Raw genomic sequence first — 12,252 nt, forward strand, 5'->3', positions numbered from 1 at the left:
TCTTTTCAAACTCTTGCTCTCTCCCTGTCTCACTTTTCTGCTTGCTCTCCCTTTCCCCATTCCTGCCCTTCCCTCGCTGCAAATGCTCTCCGCCCAAGCAGACACCTTTTGTGTTTTGTTCCTTCCTTGTTCTCTCTGGTTGGTTTTGATTTCTGACTTTTCTTCTGAAGGGCAGTGTGGCCAGCACAAAATTTGAAAAAAAAAACAATAACTGTAAACCTCAATGTGATCAGATGGTGTAAGAAAAGGAAAATGGGGAAGTATAATTACCACCACCAAACCCAACACACTGTCTGCCTTGAAACCATTCCAAAGTGGGAGGGGCTGGCGTTTGTTGGGCTGGTGGGATGATGGGAGGGGAATTTTGCAGTTCAAGAAAGAAAAAATGGTTTCTATAGGGTGGGGGCGGGAAGAAACAAAAAGCAATTTAATCTCTTTTCTCTTTTTTTCCTTCTTGCACCTTTTTTTTTCAATATATTTTTCTTCTCTCCCTTCCGATGCATAAAGTAGAAGTGGAACAGAAAGGTAAACAACAACATTACCACTGACCCCACCCCTAACCCAGCACCTTGTTTTTTCTCTGTGGCCATATTTAATGTGACCTTCCTTTACCTTTCTCCTCGATCCTTCTTCTCCTAACTTCCCACCTTTCCTTCCCTTGGTTTTCCCAACTCTTCTCTCTTTGGTCTCACTAATTCCAATTGGCATTCCCCTCCCCTTTTAGAAACAAAGCTTCCAATAACTAAAGAACACCCAGCAAATAAAGGAATAATAACCACCCATCCAAGCGTCTCCATTTTCCCTTGTTCACGTGTGGAGGGGAAGCACCATTAATGTTTGGACTATGACTGTCCTCTTTCTGGTTTTGCTTCCTTCAGGGGAAATACACTTTTCCAAACTGTTCTCTGTGTCTTTTATCATTCAACTGATTCTCTCTGCTCCTTTCTTCATGTTTCCATGGCAACCAACTGGGTACCTTGGCCTACCTCAACCACTACTTGTCTCTCTTTTTATATATATATATATATATTTTTTAAAATCCCTATTCCTGATTTTTAAAAAATTGCTTTAAAATGGAGGGGGGGTTACATATAAAATTTTGATAAAACGCAGCACAATAGTGGGAGGGTGGGGTTTTTTTTTTTTAAAAAATGTGTTTTTTAATTTTAATTATTAATTGGCCATTTTCCTATTAATTCTTCTTGGAATTCTTGCAATTATATACAAACTATCTTTTTAATTATTGAATTAAACTGGTATTAAGCTGTCTCTGAATTCCCATTGGAAATGTACACCTTTAAATACAAGTGAAAGTAAATGCTACTGTGCTTAATATGCCTTCATTGTAAACCATACTTTCAGGATCATGAGATATAGCACAAATTTAGTGCTTTTAAGAAATCGGATATTGGACAGACTGGATGTGTTCTGAGTAGCCCCCCCTCCACATATTTAATAGACTAGTGTTTGTGGACTAAAGTGTCAGGAACATTCAGTGCTACATATTAAGTGGCACCTTTATATAACTCATTCAGTAAAGTAATTTTAATAAAATATGTGGATGAAACTGAGGATCAGTTGTTCTATTAATGATCTATGTTTCAGGGAGAATTTTACCCTGAGTTTCTACAGTTCTTTCCCAAGCTAAATTTTCAACTGGGGCATCGTAGTCCTCTCCCTGCCTGCAGGGATTTCGGTAGTCTTGAGGAGCTTCTTCTTAACCGCTTTGTGTGCTCTTCTGTCAAGATGATATTAAAATCAGGCAAGCCCATAGAACATAATCTTTTTTCCAGAACACATAAATAATTTATTCCAATTTACTAACCACTTTGATGTGGACTTAAAAAAATTTCTTGCTTACTGTTTCTTTTTATTACTTTTTCTTTTTGAATTCCTGCTCAGTTCTGGGTGATTTTATTTGGGTCCTTCCCCTTTCCTTTTCTACCTATTTTTTTTTTTAAATGAAAGCTGCAGTCATGATCATTGGCTATGTCTGTTATTGGTGGGAGATGGGGGTGGTGCATGAAAAAGGGGGTCAGTCAATGTACTTTTAATTTGAATTTCTTGGCTAGATTTGGAAGTAATATATTTAATGTAAGTACCAGGAGTCACAGCCGTAATCAGCCTGTCTGAACAAGGGACAAGCTGCTAGATTAGCACGAAGAATCCAGCAAATTAATTTATTTCAGAGTATTAAAACTCAAAAGCCAGGCTTGATTCCACCCAACCCATCTCTCTCTCTCTCTCTCTCTCTCTCTCTCGCTCTCTTTCTCTCTTTAGTTTATCCTAAAAGTTCTGTTGATTTTTTCCCCCTGCATTGGTTTGGAATTTTTTCCCAAGATTGGGGATGGAGGCATATACTTATACTTTTCTTTTCCACAGGTTTCCATGGTTTTGGATGTGGCTTTTTACTGATTGTTTCCTTCTCTGTTTCTGACATCTTCTCCCCCTACCCCAGAGCACAGTTACCCCCATCCCGACTTAGAAGGCTGAGTCGACTCTGCCCCATCCATGAGGGATCGGAACCAGTTAACGCTTTGTGCTGCCCCCCCCTCGCCAGCGCTTCATTCTTTAATGGTGTGTTTCTCCTCCCGCTGCCAGGAGTCATCCATCCCACCCCACCAACCCAGACGGGAAGCTGGGCTGAGCCGAACCTGTGAGACTCCATGAAGCTGCTTTTTTGGCAACATTGCCAGGCAGGTGTTCACAGCTGCCAGGAAGGACTAGGCATCTAAAAAGCCCCCCGTTTTTTCCACCCATGCCCTGTTTCGCTACACCTGATGTTCATAGATCTCACTATAGGCAGGTGACATTTGTATAAACACAGCACATACACAAATATGGACAGAGCATACCAATGCACAGATACATCCAGGCCTAGGCTTAATTGCAATGATCTGTCATGGTAGCAGATACATTCAGCTAGATGTGTGCATTTGGAAACTAAAGGTAGTGCATTCACACGAAAGAGTACACAGTGAAGAACATGAAATCCAACACGCAAGGCCAACTTTATGTACAGAAAGGGACAACTGCACAGACTCATATGCACATGAAGGATTAATCACATGCACTCCAAACTCATGCGGAAACATACACACGCGCACATGCAAAAGTGTGCAAAAACTAGCTACATAAATACAAATTCACAAGACACAGAAGCCACTTCAAGTGGTTCAGTAGGTTGGTGTGTTATAAATTACAAAATGACATTTACATGCTCTTATAAGCAGCCTCAGAAATTAGAACACGGCTTGGCCTCCAGGATTATATCCCAAGTGAAAACCAAATGGTCACTCCACTTTGGTTGCCCTAGCAGCCACCTTTGCAAATACACAAAACTTACGTGAATCGGGGCACACATTGAAGAAACCAGTCCCAAACCTTCTTCCTGTTAAGTGTTGTGCTTTGTTGGCAAGGGAGAAGCTTTTCATGGGTCCTCGCTAAATGCTTTGAAGAGTACCAGGGATCATATGGAGGTACCACACACCTCATACCTCTCACTCCCAACCAAAAATCACTGATAGCTTTAACTTGAAAAATATGAGATAACCATGTGCAACATGCATGGCCACAATAGTTAAGCACGCTACATCTATAGTTACTCAGATTGTTACTTCCCCTAAATTAGATAGTGGAGCACCACAAAGGTGGTAAAAGAATAAACTGAGAAGCTACGGCTGCTGGAACTCACAGGTTCAGGCTCCAGGCCCAGGCTTAATTTTAGCGACCTTTCAGTTCCAAGCATGACATGCAGGAAGAATTGAAGGAGTTATGGGCATGACGTGAGATGGGTCTTCAGCCAAGTGGCTGCTTTGGTTCTCTGGGGGAAAGTAGGGGAGGGTTGTACTGACCGGGTGGGATTCAGTCACCTTCCCAGTAAGGAAAAGGAACTACCTCCCTGTCTGATGAAAAAAAGCCTTTGCTGGATTGACACAGCATGAGTTTATCAGAAAGCTCACAGTGAGAGAATGACAGAGGGACAAGACAGGACACTACCCACTTCCACCCATTTGGTCATGAAAACCTCTCTTCCAGTAGTCACTTTCTCTTGGAGAGTTCTGCACATGTCTCACATTAAAACCAGCTGTAGGTCTTATTCCGTCACAGAGTGCCACCAAACCCAACAAACTTTGCTCTGTACTAAATTTTTCTTGGATAGAAGTGGAAGATGGCTTTTGGAAAAACAAAAAAACCGAACCTGGGTGAGTTCTCACTATAATAAAAGTGACAATACTAGAGTCACAGCCAATGTTCCCTCTGCTGCAGTCTTGTTTGCAAAAATTCTACCTTGTGAGCTACTGGTATTGAAGTTGTGAGCTACTGCATAAATTAGTGTGCTCTGGGGTCATCCTTCCTGAGCTAAGACAAAAATCTGTGAGCTGGAGGCTAAAAATCTGTGAGCTAGCTCATGCTAACTCAGCTTAGAGGGAACACTGGTCAAAGCATAATCTATGTCAGTAAAAAGCAAATGTCTGCAAAGGCCTTCATTTACACTTAAGTGAGGTTTGGGCTGGATCCAGGCCGGCAGTTTGAGGCGATACAGGGATGGCCCCCAACAGATTAAAAAATCAAGTCTGGACATGAGCATCTGGTGACTGTCCCACTCCCATACTCAACCCGCCCTCCAGCGCCATTGGAGCATCCCAAAAAGCAAGCACTTCTGAAATGGTAGCAAATCACCACGGCACTTTCCTGCCACCTTTCCCAGCCATCTGAACGGCCAGGGAGCGCCTGGGAAGCACTGCTCAAGTGCATGAGTGGTCTGAGCACTCCTCCAGAGTGCATGCAGCCCCGCCCCCCATCCTGGCACTGGGCCACGCACACTCTGACTGCCCCCAGGGTGCTTTCCCCTCTGCCAGCTTACTTTGGGATGGGAGGCTGCCACCCCAAGCTGCTGGCATGGACCCAGCCTTAAAGGGTTTTTAAATCTCTATTTACACATTATGACAAATCCAGATGAGGAGCTATGCTAGTCTGTAGCTGCACAATAAACAGGAATCCAGTGGTACCTTAAAAATGAACAGCATTTATTCCAGCATAAACTTTCTTGAGAGATTTCTCACAAAACGTATACTAGGTTAGGCAGCTCTTTATACCATCCTACAGTGGACATGAGCACCCTACTCCCCAAAGAAGTATATATACTTCAAATAATAGGATTTTATTATATATACATTAGGGCTCTTAACATACATAATGTAATGTGTGCTATCCAAGGAACTCGCTGTCTCTGAGCCACTTCTGGTTCTAGAGGAGACTGGAGTTCTTCAGTCAGGAGGAGGAGTCTTGCACCCTGGACTCTTTGGGGTTCTAGATTCATCACTGTCAGTCACTGTGACCTCTCCCTGACAATGGATTCATCACTGTCAGTCACTGTGACCTCTCCTTTCCCCAGTCCCCACATCTGAAGTTAGGAAGTAGAACTGGCCAACAATGGAAAAGGCAGAAAGGTTATTAATAAGTGATTTGTTATTACCATGAAGGGTACAGCATTGCACCTCCATAAAGACCAAAACACTGTGAATGATCTCGTGAACTGATCAGGTTGCTGATTCAGCCTTGCTTTCTCTTCCTGGGGTTACCCAGGAACAGTGGCCACTGGAAACAGCAGGCACAACCTAGCATGGAGTTAAATCCACATAAATCCCATAGCTTGCAATGGAATTTAAGCTTGCTTAACTGCAGGATAGATTGTGCACAGTTTTGCATTAATAAATATTTGTGGAGAGCTTAGCATTATCAGAATCCTTGTATCTGCCATTAATTTCTGGAGCACTTTCCCTCTACTTCCTGGTGTGTTCTGACAGGGTTTGAAGTGGTTGACTTCAGCCAGAGTCTCCAAGAGCAGAGTCAAAGTTATGTCCAGCCCAAATAAGTTTCACTGAAAACTATGCCCAGAGTGACACGGCACATCACAAAAATTGTGCATATTTAATAAAGGCAGAGCAGAGAATTCACTTCTGAGCCCACAAAATCTGCTCCCAGACATTCTGGGACAGATATGCAGTTCTAACAAAACCCTTAGTACATTTAAACATATATTTACTCCCACATAGGCAAACAGCAAGCCAACTCCCAACAGAAAGTGAGCTTCCTGTGGATCAGGTTCCTACTGTACTGTCAGGTTCCTTTCCTTTGTACTATGACATCAAACCAATTTCCTGGCCTCTAATATCTAAATCTCATTTTTATTTTAAAAAATGTACAATGCACCATTTAAGGCTTATGGCCTAATTTGAGTTTGACCACTTCTTTATCTACTCCTCTGTGACACTGCACACACTGTGCTGGAATAGACAAGGTGAATTCTCTGCTGCAATGCTGCTCTCTTCACCCCACCCCCTCCTTCCACCACTAAATGCTTTTTTCCTCCCAGCCTTGCTCCAGCTAACCAGAGCCAGACACTTGCAGAATGGCTAGCTCGAATTGTCTTCCTTTCATATGTTTTTCCTCCTGGCTTTTCCCAAGATTCCAGGCTGCCCGCCAGCTGTGGGTGGAAGGGAGGGGTTTCCTTTCCCATCTGCCCAAGTCTCCCTCTCACTATCACACTTCACTCCTTCACCACCCTGCCATGCACACTAGTCTCTCGTCCCTTGCTGATCTGAATCAAACCTGGCTGATAAATTGCTCCAGTGGCACCCAGGATATTGGGGAGGGGGGGGAGGAGGTTTAGAATCATCCTGCCCACCATTATATGGTTAGCTCTTCTTTCCAGAGGGGAGCCAGTCCTTCAGCTAATTCACAGCTCTCTGTCTTCAGGGATTTAAAGTAGTTTCTTTCAGCAGGAAGAGGAAACACCCAGTGTTTTGCATTCAATGGGCTTTTAATTAGCCAAACATGAGGTTTTTAATGCTTGTTTTTCATTCACCATTCCTCTTCATCTGTGCTTTGATCTGTATGCCAGTGCGGGAGGCTTAGGGCTAGCAGCTCCTCAACTTTCCTTTTCCCCTACGAGAATGCTATCTAAGAGGAGATGGCAACCAGGGCTGCCACGTTCTGTACCCAGCTGCTTCACCAGTTTCTGTTCATAGGGAATTGCATTGGGCTGCCTTGTGGCCCTGAGGGGATATTTAACTGCAATCCTGGGAAGAGTAATGGCTATTAATATGCCATTAGCATCCCTCCCTCTCATCTCTCATTCCAAGAAGGTAAGAAGGACTGAAACAGCTTTTTCACGAGGTCTTTAAGTTACTAGAGATGAATTGGGAGTCACTGAGAAAAATGAAAACAAAAAGTATCAGATGTGAAAATAGCTATTGTTGTATATGAGAGCGCAGAGCAGGGTTTAATGCTGCATAATGGCGGCTGTAAATTAGCCTTGACCCATGGGCAAGGTGGGACAAGTACTTTTAGTTTAATGACCCCCATGGAACAGAATTTTTGCGGGAGTGCAACAGGGCAAACAAAAAACATGTCCCTGCTCTAGAAAGACCTGTAGACCACCCAGACCCAGAGAGCAGGGTAGCACATACTATTCAACTTACTGCTCCTTACATGGCCCTTTGTTTTTTAAAATCTGGTCTGATAGCCTTAATTTCCATACCATTTGGATGTATAAGTTCCAATGGAGAGGATCTAATTTAGATCACATAGGGAGCTAGCTCACGCTAGTTGTATATCCTATAGATTTTAACCCTTCTTATGCTAACTTCCATAGAACACGTGTCCAAGGAATAGGGGCTAGAATTGTGAATTCAGCAGCACTCATGCTCAGCTTTCTACCACTCAGATTTTGACAGTAAAACAGTTTTGACATGCTCAACTTAATGTAGCAAAAGGGGGGAAATAATTTGGAACCCCAAAATCCCCATGTTAATTTGATACGGAGAAAATGTTTCTTTCCTTTGTGATGCTTACCTGCCCCCAGTATTTATTTAACTTGTCACTGAGCCATCTCTGCTCAATAACAGATAAAAGTCTCATGATTGCAGCTGCTCTCAAAACTCACCGTGGATTTCACTTCTCCTGCCAACAGCCTTTTACAAATTTATCCTTTCTTCTCTCTCTCTCTTTCTCTTTTTCTCTCTTTTCTCTTTTTCTGTCATGCTTTCTCTGGATTTCCCCCCTTTTACCCAATCATCCTTTCCTTCCCCTCATCCCCTACTTAGTATTTGTTTGCCCGGGGACGCTGCACAAGCTGCTGGAACCAACCTCGGCCCACGAGTCAGAACACCAGTCTGGAGCCTGGTGCAAGGACCCGCTTCAAGCTGGAGACCGAATATATGTCATGCCATGGATCCCGTACCGGACAGACACACTGACAGAGTATGCTTCGTGGGAGGACTATGTGGGTGGCCGACACACAACCACGTATCGGCTGCCCAACAGGGTCGATGGCACTGGCTTTGTGGTGTATGATGGTGCAGTCTTTTACAACAAGGAGCGGACACGCAACATTATCAAGTATGATCTGCGGACACGCATTAAGAGTGGAGAGACAGTTATCAACACAGCCAACTACCATGACACATCACCCTACCGCTGGGGGGGCAAAACCGACATTGACCTGGCTGTGGATGAAAATGGGCTCTGGGTCATCTATGCCACTGAAGGAAATAATGGACGGTTGGTGGTGAGCCAGCTCAATCCCTACACACTACGCTTTGAGGGCACGTGGGAGACTGGCTATGACAAGCGCTCAGCATCCAATGCCTTCATGGTGTGTGGAGTCCTCTACGTCGTACGGACAGTTTATGTGGATGATGACAGTGAGGCGGCAGGGAACCGTGTTGATTATGCCTTCAACACCAACATGAACCGCGAGGAGCCCATTTCATTGAACTTCCCCAACCCCTACCAGTTCATCTCCTCCATTGACTACAATCCACGTGACAACCAGCTCTATGTCTGGAACAACTACTTTGTCCTGCGCTATTCCCTTGAGTTTGGCCCACCTGATCCTAGCACTGGTAAGACATAACCATAGCATCTAAATGGTGCTCTGGGGGAGCTTGAAAGTCATTGGTTTCTCTAACCATAGGATTGTCTAAAGTTTTTGGGGACAAAAATAGCCATGTTAATTTTCAGAGATGCCCAGTTGTTAATATCAGTACAGTATTTTAAATACTGTAAGCATTGTAAATATCAAATGATCTTTGTGGTATTTGTATTTCTGTTTTAAGACAAGCTGGGAACACACGCCTTGTGGAAGAGGGAAAATGTTTGATAAGCCCCACCTCAGAATCTTCCCATCCCTGGTTCTATAAGGTCTCACTGGCTTGGATGGGCTAATTTCTTCTCCCCTCTGTTTTCTTTAGTTGACTCAGCTGCTGTGAACATTCTGTGTTTCTATGAGCATATTCAGTCCTCAGTATACCATGTTTTAGTTATTTTCTTTTCTTTTTCTTCTTTTTTAAAGGTAAATTTACAAAATTGTATGTTCCTATATATCTGGGGAATCCCCCAAACATGCTGAGATCCTTAGCTTGTCCTTGGATAGCTCAGTTTTGCTGCTGTTGTGATTGGCATGGTGGGTTAGCCACTTAGATACAGCATTAATGCTAAAGCTTATCAACAGGCTTTCATAAAATGCACATAACTTAAGTTGGCTACACTTTGACTTGAGTTAAATGCCAACCACAGTGCATACATTTAAAATATGCTATAAGCAGTTACAAGTCATTGAGCCAGTGATTTCCCCCAACTGCTACTACACAATATATCTTCCATCCATCAGATTTCAAGAAACATTTAGCTATATAACGGCTAGAGTAAGGCTTCAGTCCCAGAGCTGGCTTTCTGGAAATATCTTTCATTTCACTGCTTTGCCACACGCAGGTCTTTTGGTTCCTGTCACACAGTAAGCATCAGCTCAGTTCAAACACTGTGTGCCCTCAACATAGTGTGTGCCTGAAAGCCCGACAGTTAGCATCACTTGGAGTTTAAATTGACACAGATGGATTGTCTGATGTGCAGCATTTGGCAGAAGTCTAGCGTCTACAAAAACTAATTCCTTGAAGGTGGACTGAAGGAGAAAATAAACCCAGCACTTATTTTAGACAGAATGAAATTAAGATCAGCTTTGCCCACATGCATTGGCAGATCCAGATATATTTAGAGCTCCATGTAAGCCAATTTCCTTCCCTTCCTTTGTCTGATCACCCCAACTCAACAATTGCTGTCTGAGTAGCAACATTTGAACTTATGTTGTGAGTGGGTGGATGGAATTCATCCCTGATGTGAATGCACTATTGGCAGTTAAACTCAACTATGGTTACATTTGCAGACAGAAGCTGTTTTTAAGGTTGGGATGAGAGGGAGGTTAGGGTCAAGCTAGGTAAGTTTCTGGGAGATCTGTGAACTAGATCTTTCTGGGTTTTTAAAAAATGGAAATAGAAGTCAAGCAATATCTCAATTTGGTTTGAGACAACATAGAAGGTGGAGAGGGTGTTTAATCCTTAGTTCCCATGTGTGGCTTCCTCAGTGGAAAATGACCACACACATGCCTTTTAAAAAGGTAAAGGTAGTCCCCTGTGCAAGTACCAGTCATTTTCGACTTTGGGGTGACGTTGCTTTCACAACGTTTTCATAGCAGACTTTTTACGGGGTGGTTTGCCATTGCCTTCCCCAGTCATTTACACTTTCCCCCCAGCAAGCTGGGTACTCTTTTTCACCGACCTCGGAAGGATGGAAGGTTGAGTCAACCTGGAGCCGGCTACCTGAACCAGCTTCCACTGGGATCAAACCCAGGTCGTGAGCAGAGGGCTCCGACTGCAGTACTACAGCTTCACCACTCTGCGCCGTGCCTTAAAAGAGGAGAAAATGGCACCCCCACTTTGCCTTTCTTTGCTCACTTTCAGGACTAGGAACAGCCTGGAAATGGGCAGGGTTGCAGTCTGTGAAATGTATGGAAGGAGGATTAATCTTCTTTGGTTTCTTTATTGTGACCCTAATCCTAATAGGGACACCTACAGAACTGCTATTTCCATTTGGAAAATGCTGGGAAGATCTGTTCACGGATCTCTCACCATCACATCTAGTTTGCTTCCTAGATCTTTGCCTTAAAACAGGGGTGGCCAACGGTAGCTCTCCAGATGTTTTTTGCCTACAACTCCCATCAGCCTCAGCCAGCATGGCCAATGGCTGGGGCTGATGGGAGTTGTAGACAAAAAACATCTGGAGAGCTACCATTGGCCGCTCCTGCCTTAGAAATCAGATGTTGCCATTTAAATCTGAAGATTAAGCAGGGGAAAGGCAATTGTGGCCCCTCTCTCCCAAGTCTCCTGCAGTCCTTTTGTCTGCCCCCCCCCCCATCTGCTATATCCTAAGCAGATTTCCAGGTGGGAGAGATGATAAGATTAAGGAGGGGAAGGCTGCGATAACCTGTAGCTGCCCTTTATACTGTTTCAACTGGAGATTTAAAAGGCAGTGTCCAGAGTGAAAATGTAACGGCTGGTTAGGTTAAAGAGGAGAATTGTTACTTTCAAGCTAAACTTGTTCATGCTAAACTTGTCAAATAGCAGCAATTAAATTCAAATTAAGCATTTGTTCAATTAAAAATAGTATAATCTCAGGAAGCTTTGTCATAGTTCACTGCACTTATTATTACCATTTTAAAAATAAAAATGGTAAGAATGAAGATATAGCTCTTCAGGAGGGAAAGTGTCACATACTTTAAGGGGTGTGTGTGTGTGTGTGTGTGTGTGTGTGTGTGTGTGTGTGACAGTCTCTTCCATGCAGTATACGAGTCAAGAAGGATATGAAGGAATTAGCAGGAATTTGTAAATGCCTGGGACCTTGACAGAAAGCAATATTCTACTACTCTGAAAGTTCATTGTAAGCAAATGTTTATACGAACATTCCTTAGCTGATCTAATGAAAAAATAATAATATTTGCTTTAGGAGACACACAATATTTTAAGCATTACTTAATGTATTACTTAATGTATAATGTATTAATTATTTCAAATACTGTGAAATAATTACTGCGACTCATTGACCAGCAGTAGAAAGAAGTCAAAAAACTGGTAGTGCAGTCCAGAGGCAGAAGAAACAGAAGTCCCTCTGTGGACTTCTGTGGAAACAGAAGTCCCTCTGTGGTGACTTGAAGTCCATCTCTGATCCTTCAATATTTGAATATTTAGTAGCCTCCACCTTTACTATCTAATGCTTACTGTTGCAGCCATGGTAGGTAGGAACTAGTATATTAAAAATCTGAGATCCTTTGGAATCTGATAGATGTTTTGGAAGTGTATCCTTGGCCTTGGAAATATATACGTTGCCACAAGTGTGAGTCACTTGGGGCTGCCA

The 12,252-nt window shown here is 43.1% G+C and overlaps 1 protein-coding gene across 4 annotated transcripts in view; it reads left to right on the top strand.

Moving 5' to 3' along the window:
• Positions 1-12,252, top strand: part of ADGRL1 (adhesion G protein-coupled receptor L1) — a 151,442-nt gene that overhangs the window by 88,585 nt on the left and 50,605 nt on the right. For 3 of the 4 annotated variants that reach the window (XM_060240699.1, XM_060240701.1, XM_060240702.1), the window contains exons 4-5: positions 508-525; positions 8,112-8,912. In XM_060240699.1, the coding sequence (XP_060096682.1) occupies positions 508-525; positions 8,112-8,912 (819 nt within the window). The remainder of the gene's footprint in view (positions 1-507; positions 526-8,111; positions 8,913-12,252) is intronic. The other variant, XM_060240700.1, reaches the window with a different exon arrangement.

The sequence above is a fragment of the Heteronotia binoei genome, chromosome 5, assembly GCF_032191835.1.
Source record: "Heteronotia binoei isolate CCM8104 ecotype False Entrance Well chromosome 5, APGP_CSIRO_Hbin_v1, whole genome shotgun sequence".
NCBI classification, from domain to species: domain Eukaryota; kingdom Metazoa; phylum Chordata; class Lepidosauria; order Squamata; family Gekkonidae; genus Heteronotia; species Heteronotia binoei.